At 47.3% G+C, this 18,307-nt stretch overlaps 1 protein-coding gene across 1 annotated transcript in view; it reads right to left on the bottom strand.

Moving 5' to 3' along the window:
- Positions 1 to 18,307, bottom strand: part of Mlip (muscular LMNA interacting protein) — a 219,107-nt gene that overhangs the window by 2,618 nt on the left and 198,182 nt on the right. The window contains exon 11 of the mRNA XM_023704839.1: positions 15,640 to 15,843. Coding sequence (XP_023560607.1) covers positions 15,640 to 15,843 — 204 coding nt within the window. The remainder of the gene's footprint in view (positions 1 to 15,639; positions 15,844 to 18,307) is intronic.

Raw genomic sequence — 18,307 nt, 5'->3', positions numbered from 1 at the left:
CCGACAGTGAAGAGCCTGACAATGAAGGCCACATGGCCAGATTTTCTTTTCAGAAAGTCCACTGTGACTGGTACACAAACTAGACATGGGAAAGTAACCCACGGTGGGGAGGGGCTTGAAGAAAGGGTGTCTAAGAAAACACCCTCCACGGAACTAAACCAGATTTGCTTTTCTGGGCAGCCCCTTCCCTGCCATTTTCTAACATGAGTGGAAAAAGGAGCAAGCCGACACTGATGGGGGAGAAAACCTGGGAAATGCTGAAATCATGTCGAGTGCCGCCACCCACCGTGGCTGCACACTGCATGCTGAAACCCTGCCCCACGCAAGTGGAGACAGCAAGGCTCGCACAGGCAGCTCAGTGCGACCCCCAAGGGCAGGGTCACCCATGCGGAGACTTAATACGGAGTGCTTTGGAGAACAAAGCACTATTTTACATTAAAGGAAAAGAAACAAAAGACGTGCTGGTTTCCTCATCAGCGTATGATTCAATACAGATTGATGAAGGAAATAAATTCAGGTGAAGTGAGATAAAGCACTCTTTGCCCTCCATGGAAAAGCCAGTCTCATGCTGTGTAACAAATTAATTAACCTTTGCCCACTAAATACTATTAGAGAATCAACAGATGCTATCTGAAGAAAACGTTCACTTGATTGTTACTAGCCTCCTGATCACAGCTGCCACTACACCAGCAAGGGGTGCTCTCAGGAACCTTGCTGAAGTGACACCGCCCCTCCATCCACCTGGAGGAACAAGATCGGACACGGGCGCCGAGACAGCATTCCTCATTCACGCCAGCCACGTCTTACAAGCATCCGAGAGCTGCAATTTCAAGCTGTGTCTGAAGCACCTCTGACCTGCAGACAGCGGGGACCCGAGAGCAGGGTGGGCAGCTGGGGCGGGGGTGCAGCAAGGCCTGCACTCTACAGTCACCCGGACACACGTGCGGTCGGAGTTCACTTCCCGGGACTGCAGAGGCCTGGCCACAGCCGCCTGTGCCCTCCAGGGCCTTCCACTCACTCTCCACTGCGAGCTGTCACTTCTCGAGTTCCCAGGGATGTCGCCCAAAGCAGAGATGAAGTCACTAGCACTCCACACATAAAGCCCCCTCTGCTGTATAACTACACTGTATCCTAAGGGGACGAGAAGCCGGAAGAAATCCTGATTAGATGATGTCACTCGCCCTTTGGTTTCTTCGCAGGACCCACACACACAGCAGAGAGGTGATGCACATGAGGCTTGAATGAAAACATTACAGCAAGAATGAATAAAACAGAAAAGGAACAGGGTTCTGACTTGAAAAGTTACAGAATTTTAGGAAAATTCTGAACAGAGAATTAGGAACTGCTTGCTGTGCTGTGAAGGTATCCTCGCTTATGAGACTACTCAACCTGAAAGTCCTCAAAGGAGAACAATCGTACAAGTGCATTGTGTTTTGTCCTCCTACTTATTTTGCTCAAAAAAGAACTGAACCCAGTTGCCGGAGGCCTAGCCCCAGCCTCTGCATGCAGGGTGCTCTTCCAGCTCTTCCTGGGCTGTCCCCAGCCTGCAGAACGAGGCCTGTCACTGGCTACGCCTGGACAGCAGCCTGCCCCTCCTGCAGCCAACAGCTGCCCCAGGAGGCGGCCCAGGACAGAGGCCCAGACCAGGCCGAGTGCACACATCTGCCTCGCTCCTCTTTTGGGAGATGAGGGTTTTACTCCCTGGCTCACAGCATACCACAGGGGATGCTGAGGCCGTCCTGCGAATTCTGGGTTCTCACACGGTCCGACTGCAGAGGGGCCCAAAGCTCCGAGACCCTGGTTCCGAGTGTATGAACAGATGGAATCGGTTGGCTTCAAGCATGTACCAGTTCGCACCTTGTAACAGGTACACGCAAAATGCAGGAGTCAGATAAGCTCTTACGGCCGTCCAGTGATTGTACAGCCTCCCGGAGATCCGTTTTGTGGACTTGCTAATGGCACAGACGCATGGCCTGACGCAAGGGCGCGGGGAACACTGCGCCCGCCCCTGAGGCCCACTGTCCACGGCTATGATGGATGCCGGCTGTGTCATCAGGCATACACGGTGCAAGCAAAGTGACGTGCCAGCCCTGGCAGTGCTAAGAGCTACGGGGATCCATTACTGACAAAGCTGACCTGTGCTGGGAGGATAAAGGAAAATTCTGCCAAGAAGCTGAAGTCCAAAAGGTTAAATTAGTCTGGGAAACTGAGACAGAGGAACACAAGTTCCACCCCAGCTCAGAGAAGTTGGTGAGACCCCAGCTTCTCAAAATAAAACTGAAAGCTGCCTGAGGACATAGCTTGCCCAGAGGCTCTGGGCTCAATCCCCAGCACATCACATGTAAGTAAGCTACTTAGTAAGATGAAGAGGCATGAAGAACACTGAAATCCTGCTGCTAACAGGCTGCTTGGGTGGCAGGGACCAGACTCATTACGCATGGGCAAAATCAGGGAGCACGCGGGGTAGGGAGCAGGGGCCAGGCCAGGCGCTCGCTCACTGCGCGGCTCCACCTCAGAGCCAAAGGCTCTCGAGAGCACTCAGTGATGACCGACACTGTCAGCATGAGCTCACACGCTTGCCAGGAAGGTGCAAGCTGCCGATCGCCTCTCACGGGCACATAGACAGGTGCTAACTGTGTCGCTGAGGGTTCTACACAGACCCTGGGGCAAAGGTGAGAAGGGTCTGAGTTCTGAGTATTGGGCTGCTCTAGGGAGTAGGCTGTGAAGACAAATCTAGCTTCAGAGAAACAATCTTTTTATCAAAGAGAGTTGGCTATATCAAGAGTTAATCTGCATCTGCCCAAATAGCTAAAAAGATTAAGAAAATATGACTATTTATGCAAATACCTGTGTAAATGTTTTTACAACATAAAGGAACACAGCATGTGCCTGGTGGTGCCCAAAGGCCTCCAGATGTGTCCATCCCATCACCCTGCAGTGTGGTCACTCCGCACCTCAGCTAGTTTCCAGCCCGCCAAGGCCCAGGACTGAGCATGCATCCCAGTTCCTCTTCTACTCTGCTAATTCAGTACTTCTCTGACACGTGAGCCAGAAGGTGCTGGCTGATAATGAAGTTGGCTCCAAAGCAAAGCTCTTTCGTTCGGAACTTCCCTGCTAAGCCAGGTATCGTGCTCACAGATGGCAGAAACGGACCCCTCACGGACACAACCTCAGTTCCGCACTCATCCTCCATGCGGACTTCCAGAAGCACTGTGAAGCTGCACGGCTCTCCGCACACAAGCTCCGTCACCACGGGCAGCTGACAGCCGTCGCTAACACGCCAGCGGTCGCCAACTCTGAGGCCCACAGAACTCTCCCCGCTGCGCATGGACGGCTGCTACGTTGTGGTCTAAACCAGAGTCCCAGGGAACGCACAGACACGTGTCCTGCTCTGATGCGTGGCACAGGTCTGCTGAGACACCACTAGGGCTTCACAACTGACTACTGTCATTCTTTGCTCTTCTGAGCTGGGAGGCCAGGACTCAGAACACGTGAGGATGAGCTATTTCTGAGCGATTTCTTTCAGGGGAGAACCACCTCCCTGGGGATTCCCACACCGTTCACTTTTTTTTTAGTGTGCAGCAAAACATTTACAATGAAAATGAAACAAAATTTATATTCCAACACCATTTTACCACTCAAAATGAACTACAGACACTGAAATTGGAACTGACAAAAAGGTATTTTTGTTGTTCTCATCTATGAGCACAATCAGTTGCTTAGTACTACACGTAAAATATCGTTTTCAATTGTCCTCAATATCATACTCCTCTAGTAAAATCATAAAACAAGTATCTATGTTTCATGAAAGATAATATTGATGAGTCATTAAGGCAGGACTGGGGAAGTAATCGCAGATACAAAGGCGATAAAGAAATTGAGATTTTAAAGTTGTACTATTAAGAAAAACTGCAGCTTCCAAACAAGTTGTTTTTCCCCACTTCTGGGGTCCCCCCTCGCTTGTGACCTCCCTCGTTTAGTCCTCACCAAGGACAGTGTTAAATTCATAATGTTGTGCTGCAGCAGTGGCTGTCACAGGAGAGGCCCTGTGAACACCCAACGGACAGAGGAGCTGAGCACCGTATGGCCACCAATCCCTGGAGGGCTGTCCCCTCGTGTAGCCTGAGCCTTCTCTTCAGACCCAACGCCATGCCCACATCCGTACCCCTCATATGCGTTGTTACCACCACCCTTGAAACCACGTAAGCTCCTCCAAGCACTTGCCCAAGTCTTCGCACACTGTGAGGGGCAGGTGCCCAGGCGGCGTCTTCGCCCTGCTGCCTGCCACACTCTAACTGCTCTCGGTGCACCACCTCTGAGGGTCTAGGGCCGTCAAGCTCTCCTTCTGGAAAACAGAATCTATCTTCTTATTTTATTCCCAGTTATGTCCTTGCTACGACCATGAATTCACAACCATGGTCATAGTTCGTTATCCAAACTCAAACCACCAAAGAAGTAGCTACTGATTATTGATAAGCACATTTAAACATTCTACAGTGCCAGGAGAGTTCAGCAGTTCCAGACTGCAAGATCCTGTGCAAATGTGAATAAAATGTCCCCACGATTACCACATTTGTCTAAGATGTTGCCTAAATTTTATAAACTTTTAAGATGTTTTCCAAATGTGGCACCTTAAAATATATTACCAGGCGTGCAAGGAGACTCAGAATATTGGAAAAATAAAGACCATCTTCAAAACTTTCTTGTATCACTTAATTAAGAAGAGAAAGAAATGCAGAAGGGTGCTACCAGAAATACAGAAGAGGTGAAAAATCTTTTGAGTGTGTCATTGTCAAAACACAAAACAACAAAGACAAGAACAAAAATGAAATGCCAGGAACAAACAAAGAAACTATAGCTGTAGACTGGCAGACCATGCCAACACGGAGGAGGGGAGTGGCTGGGGCAAATGTACTTGCCTTATTGTAGAACAGACACTGAAATGCGTCCATGGGAAGGGGGTCCTACAGTAGGAGCAGTAATGACAATGGAGTAGAATGAGTAATGTTTAAATCAATACATAAAAAGCACTTATCTCCAACGAGTAACTGGAAAGAGAAGTAGTTATAGAAAGCGTGAAACAGCGACAGGCTCTAAGTCAGGCACAAAGAGGGTCTCATGAAGAGAAATTTCTCAGAATAAAAAATCCAAGGTCGGGGGATGGGAGCGCAGCCAGGGCCAGAACACACCTGCTCCTACGCCTGGGGCCCTCCCTGGGAACAACTGCCCCCCCCCACACACACACACAGACGAATCAAGATCAAAAGTACGTGCCCAGTAGAAGACATACAAAGGAAAGCCACAGGAAGCTAAATATCAAGGGAAGAAAGTGATTCATCTCTCCAATATTTATCAAAATGAAACTTAAATAGGAATCTCCTTACCTTAAACTAGAATTCAAGGAAAAAATCTTAAGTCATAAGAAAGAAATACCAATTTTTAAAAATCAATAGGAACACACCATCATAAACATGTTATTAAAAAATACCCTCTAAATTTTAAAACACATATTTCAAAGATTCCACTTGCAAAGATAAAATGCTTCCACCACAGTTTTCACCATATTTTGGGGTAGTAACCCAGGCCTCCTTCCACAGAGCATCTTCCCAGCTGAGAAGCGTTCTCACCACATCCACTGAGGCCACAGCTTGCGACGGACTATGAGGGCAACAAAGCACAGGCCCTGTGACCACCCCGCCCCATGCCAACTGAGCCACCACGGAGGCCAGGCGTGGTGGGGCACACCTGTAATCCCAGCCAGGGCTCACCTGCACCTACATGCACGTCTGCCCCACCTTGTCCTCCCAAATTAGGATTTCCTCCCCCTTCCTTCTCTGAAAAGCACCCCCTAAGCAAATGACAGCCCCCAAAGCCCTGGCCTGCATCTGGCTGCGCCAACCTCATCCTGACACCATGCACAAAGGGGCAGGCAGCAGAGGCAGAGGGCCACCGTGGAGGTCTGCCGGAGCCGCCAGCCACATAACTGAGCGACACACAAAGTGAGGACAGTTTATTGTCCTGTATTATCGGGGCCCAGAAAGTCAGAGCACACACCGTGAAGCCCAATGACAAGCATGTGATTTTGTAAGAGCTTCAAAAGGTCATCCTTGCGCACGTCCACTTCCCTCACTAAGAATGCCATCCCGCGGCCTCCACTGCCCTCTTTTTGCAGTCAGTGAACTCTTAATTTCCAAAGCGGCTCTACGAATGCTGGCACAATGACCTGTTGCAGCAAGAGGCCACGTGTGCAAAGCCACCGACAACAAAATGAGCTCCGGGACAGTTCATGCTGTCCCTAAAACAAAAAGAGAAATGTGAGGGCTAAGCTATTCTCAGTTTCCTGGAAGAAATTTAAAAGTCAATTATTTAACTTAGGAACATTTTAATAACAATGACTACAATTAGATGAACAGAAGCAGGCCGGCGACACCGAAAGGCTCTCTGGTGGAGAGAGCAGGGCAGGCACTCACACTGGCAGAGCAGAGCTGCTGCTCTGAAGCCACCTGCAGGCAGGCATTCACGTGCACTTTTGTAACATTAAAGGCCCAATTAATTTCCATTTGCCATGTGAACAGAATGTTCTTAACAAACATATTAAACAAATTCATCCATTCTGAAAACAATTTAGCATTAGCAAATGCTGCCTGTGTTTTGGTTTCCTGAAAAATCTCAAAACATTAAAAACCCATTTGGAGTTTGACAATTTTCCCCTATTCCACCCACCCCAAAGTTTCTTTTCTGATGCATCGTAATAGTTACCCAACTGCCAGTACCTCCAAGAAGGGCCAGAAAACTTTCAGAACTGAGTAGCAGACAGCTCATCGCTGTAATGATCACAAATGAATTACCTCTGCTTACTCACAGAAAGATTTCTAATTGTCCACACAGCTAGAACACATCAAACAAGATTAATGTAGTAATTAGAAGAATCTGCCTCCAAAACTCAAGATCACTTTTTTCTTTTCAGTTGAGAGACTCCCTCCCCCCATACCTTTTTTTGTTTTTTCATTTTGCTTCAGTTTCATTTTGAGATGGAGTCTCCCTATCCTGCGACAGGCACTCAACTCCCCTGGGGGCAGGCAGTCCTCCTGCCTGCGACCCGGTGCGGAGCCCTAGGCACCCGTGCCTGAGGCCTGGTACAGTACAGTGTGCCAGAGTGTCAGATGCCCTCTCAGCCACAAGCCCACCTGCCGCGGTGGCTGCCAAAAGAACACTGGTCCCTGGGGGCCAAATATGACACCCACTGTTATGCTCGTGAGGGCCAGGCTCTGCAAGTGCCCGTGGTGGCCCTGGCCTGCAACCACATCTTCCACCTCCAGCTTCTGTGCACAAGCTGAGCCGGATCAGGGTCACTTTAGCGCTGGGTACACTGTCCATACTTCCTGACCTTCTAACTCTATAGAAGGAAAAAACTACTTTATGATCACTTTGAAACTTACATATGATACTTCCTATAGAATGACAAGTTACCTGCTTTCTCTTAATACTAGTTTCTTAGACAATTTCAGAGACTGCTCAGCTCACCTGCTCCCTTCTCTCAGCTCAGCCGGTGCAGATCGAAGCGAAGGCAGAGGGAGGCCATCTGGCAGCCTTGCTGTCCTGACCCCACAGGACAGGTCCCTGTGCCAGGTGTTTCACCAGCGCCCCTGCCCTTTCCTCCTGTGTAGTTTCCTGATCCATCCATCTGGAGCTCTTGCTTCCTCTCACACCTTCCTGAACATCTCTTACAATCTGCCACAAATAATTTCTGCTCTTCATAAATAGAATCTAGTAGCTGGGGAAGGCCTTCCGTGCCTCTGTCCATGTGACCAGCCCCGGGAGCGAGTGCTAGCTACCTGACAGACATGCGATAAGCCTTTATAAAATGAGTAAGTAATTTTGCTGTGATCGCTTCCGGCCTACAGTATTCTTAGAATTTATGTTGGAAGAATTAAGTCTCAAAGTCTACGCTCTGTTTTTGGAAAGAATTAGCCATGAGTCTGGCAAGCTCTCTGTGACCTTGAGCCAACCCTTTCATGTGACATTTCTTTTATCATATTAGGGTTCCAAAGCCACGAGCAGATTCTCTCAAAGGAGTGTCGCTTTATCTTGAAGCATACTCACACAAGATTTTTCACATCTCTAGATCTAAATATTTGTAGCTTACATCAGAAAAACAAGCCGCTCTCTCCAAGCCTGCGCAGCCTTTGCTCTGCAGGTGAGGTCAGGCTTTCTTGAGACGTCCGCAGTCTCCTTCCCCAACTGTTGATTGAGCTTTGTTAAACAGCGGAGGAAACCTCAAAAAATAAATCACCTTCAGAAGAGCTACTAAAATATTGAATTCATCCTGAGCAACATGTCTGTTACAGGTTAATTCCCTTACTGGGTTTCTGCAGATTCACAGCGTCAATTCTTCAAGTAACAATGCCATGATAGGACCAGTAAGAAAGCATCTCAGAAATGTGATGGTACAGACTTGATAAACGTATTATATTTGAAGACAAATACAAAAAATGGAGAAAAAAGCAGTGAAGGAGGAAAGTCAGTGTCTACAAGGCGAACATCTGATGGGCTTATGGAGAATACAACCGTGGCCTGGGCAGCACCTCCAGCTCTGCCCGCAGGGGCCTGGCCAGTGCCTCCCCGTCTGGCCTTCACCCTCCCCAACACCAGGAGCGAGGCTTTGGAGTAGGAACCCCGGGACAATGCGAAAACAGAAGGAGTCACTGATCTACTACTGCCTCCCCAGCACTGTTCCCGCACGGGACTCACCCAAGGCTTAGAGAAGTGGAGGGATAATTCAGTTGGCCTAAAATACCCCACTGGGCTTATTCCCCCCTTCCCACCCTTTCACCGCAGACAAGACACACGTTCTCTCCCGCTGCAGGGTCAGGAGCAGGCTCAGTGAGGCCAGCCATAGGTGAGGGGTAAACCCTGTCACTACACTGTGAAGGCAAATACGCTGCAAGTGACATGCTCCGTCTCCCTAGCAAGCCCACAATTCTAATTCAAAATATTGCTTTTTGTAGTTTAACGTCTTTCCTAAGAAAAAGGCACTTTACTTTCCTCAGAAGTAAATCATAAGAGGACATGCTGCATGTCACGATACTCCTTAAAGAGCACTGACATTTAATACTTGAAGTAGCACAGGAAAAGCATGTTCTGTGTGATCCTGCAGCCTGAATGCAGCGCTTCTGCACTCAGGCCTTCCCGCAGAGGCCGCGAGTGCACGGAGACCAGCGGGGGCAGCGGCGAGTGCACCCCGACATTCTGCACTTTATTCCAGGACAGCGTGCTGCTACCGAAGCACACAAGCACACTGCTTAAGTTACGTTGCCTTACGAGGGAAGGTGAGGGCTATCTTTGGCATTTAAAGTTTTCTGACACAAAAAATGTATGCGTGCCATGTGACGTTCCCATACATGTACACATCAAGCAAGCATACAGTACATCCAAATGAGGTAACACGTCTGTGTCCTCAGGATTTGCTTATTTAGGGAAGATTCAAAGCCCTCCCTCCTCGCTTGTTTCCGACGGCACAGTAACTGCTGCCATGCAGAGCTGCCCGCTCCCTGTGCAAGACAGCACCACTTCTCCTTCTGCTAACTAAGGTTCAGTGCCTGGTCCCTGCCTTCCTCCGTCCTTCCCTTCCTGGAGGACTCAGGAGAAAAAAAATCAATTATAATCTAGCGCTCATAAATTATGTATGTATTTCTCCTTTCAAAGTTATTTCTCATAACAAGTTCCATTTCTTTTCTGAATCAGTAGAGAGTTTAAAAGCCAAAAGAGGAAAGCTTATTACAGGGAAGGATAGAATTTTCTGTGAAGTAAAATCTTTGAGGTCACGTAATTTACTGAAGCTCTGAGCTTAAAACTTCTGAGCTGGGCTAGGAATTTACACATTTTTGAAGATTCTAAGTCAACCAGCCCAGTGTGAGTCTTAGAGTTGCAGTTCTGAAACCAAATCTGATGTTGTACAGTTACAGCCAAGAGGACAAAACCCACAGGAAAAGAATGACTGTGTGGTCTGAACAGCATCTGTGTAAATTAAATTACAAGCATGCACAACACCAAAGCAACTTTTGAGAGGAAGTGTAAAAACAGAACAGTACATATCAGACACTCAGCAATTCCTGAGGGGCAGACAGACAGCAAGAAGCAGGAACTAAAGGAAACACATCCGCGTTAATCAGAAAGCAGCAGCGGAGTGACCACGCGGCAGTGAGGGAGACGAGCTCGGAGAGCAGAGCGGGGTCCAGCAGGGCCCAGCAGCGAGGCCAGCCATCTCCACGCCAGGGCAAAGCCCCAGCGCTGGCAGAGGACGAGGGCCGCCCAAGCTGAGCCCTCCAGGCCAGCGTCCAGACAGAACACTGCATGTCACCTGGCCTGTTTTGCTATCTTACAGGTAAGAAAGCTAAAGAAGGAGTTTGAGTTACTTTTTCAAATATAGCATAAAACAATTCACTGATTCAACAAAAGAAATTCACCATGATTTCTCATTATGAAGAGATTTTGCTGCTGAATTTTACCTTAACAGTGACTAGGGTTACTAGTAAAATTAGGACACTCTGATAATGAAAGGGGACACTATAAATAATTAAAATCGTATCATTTAAAAAATACTTATTGATGGAAATGGTTATGTGGTATACATAAAACATTTCCAAAAAATGTTTTTAAAAGTAAAACTTCAAATTAAGGTAATTATATATAGGTACAAATTCCCTATAATGAATATTATCATTATGTATGGCAAACATGTACCAATAAAAGACTAAAAAAAATTCCTTCAAAGAAAACATCACTACACATGTTTTTTAAATACTGCTGACTAATGCAGACACCTGGGCCCCCACACTCACACACGCTTTCCCGTCTCCACACGAGACCTCAGGGTCTTGCCTTGACCTCCACCAATGAAGAAAGCAGTGGAGTGTGCAGGTGGGAGCAGGGGGCAGGGCTCGGAAGGGGCTCTCGGAGACCCAAGAGAGGGGCTGGGCCACCCTGGCTCTGAACGGACAGCTACCGCAGAAGGGGTTTTTCAATCGGCCACTTCAGAAGGAAACATCCTCCCTTCCCGACTGAGAGTAGGATGCTGGTGTCTGCTTGGCTCTGTCCCCAGCCTTTGGGTTTAGGGCATGGTGAGGTTATTACCGTAGAGCTTCCCAACGTTGTTACACAAGGAAAAATAACTGATTACAACAGATGTGACATCCTAGCTATAGCAATACAATTAGTAACTATTATAGCATCTCAGAAGATATCCCCAAAGAACAGACATTTCCCAGCGAGGCCTCGGTACTAGTGATATAGCTGGCTACTGCCAAGACTCGCATGGATCTTCTCAGAAAAGAGAGTAAAAGTCACAACTCTGTCTATCAAACCTTCAGGATGCTTTATTTTTGATACATATTTCTCAAATGATACAGGGGACAATGGGAAATATGTGGTTACTGCCTTAAAGTTATATCTCTCTACACCTTTCTTCCAACTTTCTTTCTATTTAGAAATTTCTTTAAGTTTTTAATCCTTCAGGTAGTGAAGTACCAGGCATGACATATCTGCTTATGTCAAGATTGAGGCCTTTTGGAATTTATCTTCAGTATTAGAAAACTCAGTTCTTTTAGAAAGGCTTTCTCTCTGCTTTTATTCTTTGCTTTGCTCAGGGCTCTTCCTGGAGATTAATGGCAGCCCCTCCCGGGCACCGCCCCCAGTGGGTGGTGAGCAGTCAGAACCTCACCTGCCCCTGCATGACACAGCTCTGCACCCTGTGCTGTGCTCCAGGGACTTTTCTCAGACCCTGTACAAGTTCCCAGCAGGCAGCCTGCTTGTTAGCCTCTAGTGCACACTTTGTGGGTTTCTAGTCCAGGGCTCTGGCCACTCCCCTCACAGTGTTTCCTGAAGGTACCATCTTTTTGACTAAACTTATGCAAAACAACCTGGAAAGCCCGTAAGTTAGCTCAGATTTAGTACATGCTCCACACAGAAATGATCATGGTTATTTACGCATCTGGACTTCGTACGGACAGCATTGGATCATTTTAGGATTTGTTCATCACTAACACATACTTGTTGCCAGTCACAGATTGTGGAAAACATGGACACCAAGACAAGCACCAAAATACATGTATATAACTATAATAAACACGATATGCCACCCCACAGGCCAGGAGTATAGAAACTGACAGGAAAAAAGATCACTTTGAATATTGAGGCACAGAGAAACCTCGCTAGGAGGATGGACAATTTGACTAGTTCATAAGTGCAAGAATAGTTTACATACGTAAGGGAGAAATGGACTATTTTATATGGGGAGAATGCAAGCAGAATCTGAGCAGTAAGGAACACTCAAGACATACCTCGAGGTAAAGAGCACACCAGTTTAAGTGAAGTGGAATAATAATACAGAATAATGTGAGATAATATCACAGGCATGGCAAAGGACCCTCCCTCCATCCCACTTGGTGCATGACTGTCACTGAGGACAAAGCACAAGTATGGACCATAACAAATGACTTTAGTTTTGAGCTTGGGGACTTAAAATTATGGCATCAAGGACTGAAAAAGGGAAGCCAGGGAACAACTAGTTTCAGGCAAAGCGAATGAATGTGAGGCGACAACAAGACATCCCAGGGGAGACGATCAGCATGCAGTGAGAAGTGAGACGCTGATCCCGTGGGGAAGCAGAACGGGAAATGTGGGCTTCAGGCTCCTCAGCACTAAGATAGCCTCTAAGACTCCCAGTATCTGGGTGAGCATCTGGGGCGATCAGAAAAGTAGACAAGCAAGGAACATCACAAAGAAAGCCAAGAGGGAGCAGGCAGGGTGCGGGCGCACACCCATGCCCCGGGAGGAGAATCCAGAGTGAGTCGAGCAGAAAGGCTCAGTGGCACCAAGTACTTCTGAGTGGCTGAAAGAGAAAGAAGACTGAGGAGCTGCAGCTGAAGTTTTGCACGAGTGGTGCATGGAAGAGCAACGGGAACAAAGTGGTCGAGGTGCGAGCCAGGCACCTTCACAAACGGCTACAGCTTGGCTCCAGAGCCGTGATGGAGACAATGACTGATGAACACTTTGACAGAAAGCAAAGTTTGAAACTGCTAGCCTTGCCAGATCAGCAAGGAAAAGGACGTAATAGTGCTGGTTTTGTTCTGAGAATTCTGCATATAAGAGGATGCACCCACTGGAGAAAAAACAAATGAAGATTCAGGACGGCAATGCGACCATCACCTCCAGGAGATCTAGTAATCGTATGACATAAGCACTCTAGGGTTGTGGGGTCTCCATCATGGGCCTACGGGACAACACAGTGTGCACTGTATCCTTAGGGTGCACCCACGAGGTAGGGACCACTAAGTCCCCATTTTCTAGGGGAGCAGAAGGACACTGGTGAGGGCAGGCAACGCATTCAGGAATGCCACCTGAAAGGGAAGCTCAGAAGAAAGCACTGCAGACTCAATGGAGGAAGAAGGCCTGCTGAGTACCTTGTGCCCCCAGTGGGTGGGGCCCGAGAGGTGATGCACAATGCACATCTGCAGAGGGAAGATGCGAAGGTTCAAGTGTGGACAGGAGATCGGTAGGGAAGGCTGTGAGGCCAAAGAGGAGCGATGCCAGGGTTTGGAGAAAGCTTAATTTAGATGGCAGATTCGGTGTTACATGTCCCTGCCAGCAATGTCAAATAAAGAGGGAAAACTCTTGGGCTGGGGAGATAGCTCAGTAGACAAAGTGCCTGCCTAGCAAGTGCAAGGTCCTGAGTTCAACCCCTGGAACTGCAAAAAAAATAAAAATAAAAATAAAACTCTTGATAAATTAAGATGACATTAGTGCTATATCTACAACACAAGGTTTGCAAACATACACAGAAAAATTTTTTGGCTCTCAGTCTGAAAAAGCATAGACTAAAATATGAATGAAATGCTAAGCTTATCCTTGTTCACCATCTATAGAAAATGTCAACAAAATATTAAAAGAATGAGCTATTTCATGTAATTGATATCTGTAAGATATAATCATAACCCTATCATAGATAATAATTTATAAGAAAATGGTTGAATTATCAGAATTATTAACTAATAACTACATGGATTTCATAAATGTCAGCATGCACTGAATCACAGAGAATTTCAGACATAAAAACTTTTTAAAGCACTGTGCTTTCCTTGTTCCTGCCTTTCTCCAAGCTCAAGACCAAAGCACAACTACACCATTAGAAGGTCATCTCTAACTTTGTTAGCAGCAAATTAATATTTTTAAAACTGCTTAATTCAGTACTGATCATCATAGATGGCATGAAACACAACAAGCTAATTCATCCTCATGTAATTGTGTTCATTTTTTTAAAAAAAAATGATTATGTTTAGTCTGAGTTTATGAATATTATTTCTTCAGAAAAAAAAAAAGTTTCAGGGTTCAAGAGATTTTGTTTAACCTCATCCGGGAATATGGCCTTGATGGATTTTCAATTACAAAGAAGTGTTTTATTAATGGTGGAGGATTTTTCAAGATAAACGCTTTTAAATGAGACTTTCAGTTACACAAAGACATGACTGAAGGTCCCGTTTTACAAGTCGGTTAGTACAGAACATTTCCAGGGCTGAACGCCTGTGCTCCACGGGCTGGCAGTAAGGCTCAGCACAGCAAGGGGCACTTGTGAAGACGCCCGCGGGCGCCGCGGCCTGCTGAGACAAGGCAGCCCGCAGCCACAAGCCAGGCTCATTTCGGCTCGCAGTTTTGGGGGTTTCGGCGCACAGTCAGCTAGCCCCAGGCAGGGCGACCTGGCAGAGCAGCACCACAGAGGGCGAGCACCCAGGCAGGGCGGGCAGCGGCGGCAAGCTCCCTGGCCCCCTCACGCAGGCAGGGCTACCAGTCCTCTAGCTGCTGCGGCCCCGCTCAGGGCGGCGCTTCTGTCACCCAGCCCACAGCTGTGCTGAACACATCACGGGCCGCTGGTCATCACCTCCTTGGTCCACATGCACACGCTCCAGGCCCAGCCGCCACCACGACGCCCACCTACGGGTGCACAAGGCTGGGCAGCGTCCAAGCACAAGCCAGAACATGGGAAGATGGCTCGCCTCTAAACCCATGATTTCATTCCAAAACCACTGCGAACAGTTTTCAGGAAACACCCCTGCTCAACATGCACTCAACTGCACCTGAGCACCTCAGCACACACACTACGTGCTGGACACTTCACAGCCGTTTACACATCTAACTGCTATTCGTTATGAGGCAGATGGACACACTAAAACAAAATGCCAGCATTCCTTTGCAGTACTTACGGGACTTCTAAGTATTTCTTTGCCCACTGCCTAATTGTGAGTACCTCCTCATCAAGCTAACTGTTTTTTAAGGAGCTTTTTAAGACTACAGAACTAAGACTAGAATACAAATTAGTAATGGAATCTTAATAAGTTTTGGAAAAACTCTTGGCATTTTCACATTCAGGTTAGAACATGACAGTGAGGAACAAATCAGAAAATGAAAGAAAACACAAACTAATCACTTCACAAGAGGACATGTTTTAGTATACACATTTCATATTCTTAATACTTGAATTTTTCATCTCTAAATAGTCTTAATCTGCATTTTCTCCAAACTTAAGTTTTAAAAGCTAAGCATCACGAGGTGCACAGCACAGAGCAAGTCCCCTGCGCAGACTCTCACCTTGGTGGACTCCGCGTGGCCAAGGAGGGTGGGGGCGGTCTGCTCATCGCGCAGGGAGGAGGAGGACAAACGCCCGAAGGGCCCTGGGCTGAGGCAGTCGGTGTGCAAGGCGGCCTGCGGGCGCAGCAGAGATTTGGCGGGAGGGTAGAGCTTCGTCTGGTGGAAAGGCTGCAGCGAAACAGGCTGGGGAGGGACTGCCACATCCTGGGAAGGAGAAAGGTACAAAGTGTTAGTGGCAAGCGTGCCCTGACATAGGTCTTTGGTAGAGAAGCGTCAGGCCCGCTAACCAGTAAGCAGAAAACAGACACATCCCTCACGAGACGCCTGCTTGCAGAGTGTGGTTGGTCTCCCTTCACTGACTCCCATCAGCACGCACCTCCAGCCTCTTCTAGGCAGCGGAAGGAGACACTGGGCAGAATCTCCTGAAAGGAGATAAGCTTGGATACTTGAAAATACTGACAGGAAAACATGTAAGGAAGAAAAATCTATCCAAGGAGACTGGCTGCGCTCACAAGTCCTCACTGAAGGCACGGGGAGCCATGGTCATTACTGCAAGGACGACTCTGACTTGCAGTAGAAAGGAGCAACTGCAGGAGAAAGGGCAGGGCAGCTGAGAGGCGCTACGGTATGAGCGGGGCAGCACTTTTGGCTCAGAAATTACTGAGCTGAGCTTGGCAGGCGTTAGGGAGCAGGAAGGAGCAAGCTGGGAAGAGTGAGTGAGGTCTTCAGTTCTAGGCAGCGAGGTCTTGCAAGGCACCAGGGATGCAGCCAACAAATTAGGTCAGCAGTAGAAAGGTGAGGTTATGGGCCTTAACCACAGGGGCCTTGATAGGGGAGGGGATGAATAGAAAGCACTGTGCGGAAGGAAAAGCTGCTGAGACCAGAAGTTAAGTACGCAGCAAGGAAATCACACTGTGGGGAATCTGGAGCCTGGAAGGAAAAGCACGCACATCCCACACCTGTGCACCGGCATCGACGGCGCACATCTACACCTGTGCACCGGAATCAATGGTGCACATCCTACACCTGTGCACCGGAATCGATGGAGCACGTCCACACCCTTGCACCGGAATCAATGATGCGAGCCAGGGGCCAGCGGGGGCTGCCTGCGCACACTGGAGCCTGAGGCTCGGCCTTGAGCCCTTAACATTCAGGTGCCCCGAGGACAGTCTTCTCAGCTTCCTGCGGGTGTGATTCACCACAATTCCTGGCTGAGAACAGGTATTTCCACTAGCATTACTGATTTGAGACTACGAGTATTTTCTCTGCTACCATCATCCTGGATGTTACCATTAAGCTGGGGGCCTTCTGTCCCCCGCCTTGCTGCGGGGTTAGTGCCTGTCTCACTGAACCTCCTGATTAGGGCACTGGGCAGTGCAGCGCACAGTGCCTGCGTTCGCTCTGCTGGACGCGGACGTGGGAACAGTGAAGCTGCTTGGCCGGTGTATGGAGTGTCTACAGCTGACGGACAGCAGTGTGATTTACATAAAGCTATCTGAAGAGGTATGTTCACTGTGGGTGTTTTGCAAACTGGAACTAAACCAATGTCCAACATCGAAAGAATAAAGTATATTTATGTAGGATACTAGGAAGCCGTTAAGAAATGTTTTTGAAGAATTGGAAAATAAAAGCATGTATCTATGAAAGGAAAGGGCTGTTTTCACAGGCTTATAAGTACACCACATGCAGTATTTCCGAAGATTTACACATAAAGACAAAAATTCATGGTGATTACCCTGCAAAAAAAACTTCTTAGAACATGAATTTTATGACATGAAGCTTGCTTCATTCACCTCTGTGACCTCAGAGCCAGGTACAAGGCATAGGACAGTAGGCGATTAATGCATTAATGTTTGAGTTTTAAAAGAATATGATATTTACTACAATGTACTCAACTACAGCTCTGGTTCATAGGCAACAATCTTGCAAATACATGTTTGTGTGGAACAGAAATTTAGTATAAAAGTATACACACTGATTAAGATGGCATTGAGCTAACAGGTAACTCAACTGTTAAAATGGTGTAATTATTATTTTTTAAATCTAAGCAATATAATTTTAAGCCACTAATAATTTTTTTAAATTTGTTGTGTCTGCTACATCAAAAAATGTCCTTTTTATAGAAGTAACAAATTTAAAAACTTGCCTTGAAAGCTCTGAAAATTTTTAAGAAACCTAGAAATTATAATGCTAGAGGCTTAAAGTTTGCTGAATCCGAATCTTAATGCTGTGTGCTTGCAGAAGAGCTGTTTTATTTGTGCTAGTTTCCTGTTTCCCCTTTTAAGAATTTTTTACAAATCCAGATATATAGGTATAGTCACATACATATAAGCACACTTATTATAAAGACAGCATCCCCTATATAATGCTGTGTTATTTGTGCTTTCTCAGCTCACCATTTTGTGTGCATCTTATCAGTAACTGAAAGCTCTTGATTGTCAATGAGACACCCTGAGTTATCAAGCCCGAGACCAGCAATGAGGAACCAGCTTCGGGTGCTTACGAGGAGACCTGAATGGCACTGGTTTGTGGTCAAGCTTCAGTTTTCCCTGAAAGTTCAAGAATCCATTCCTGGGACTGCAGGAGGCACGGCTGTGGCAAGGATAGGGCCCACAGTCAGGAGGCAGGAGGCTGAGTTCTGGGCAAGAGAGGAGCGTGCTAGCAGGGT

The sequence above is a fragment of the Octodon degus genome, unplaced genomic scaffold (assembly GCF_000260255.1).
Source record: "Octodon degus isolate 3935 unplaced genomic scaffold, OctDeg1.0 scaffold00205, whole genome shotgun sequence".
Lineage (NCBI taxonomy): Eukaryota > Metazoa > Chordata > Mammalia > Rodentia > Octodontidae > Octodon > Octodon degus.
This window is presented reverse-complemented; position numbering and strand designations above follow the sequence as displayed.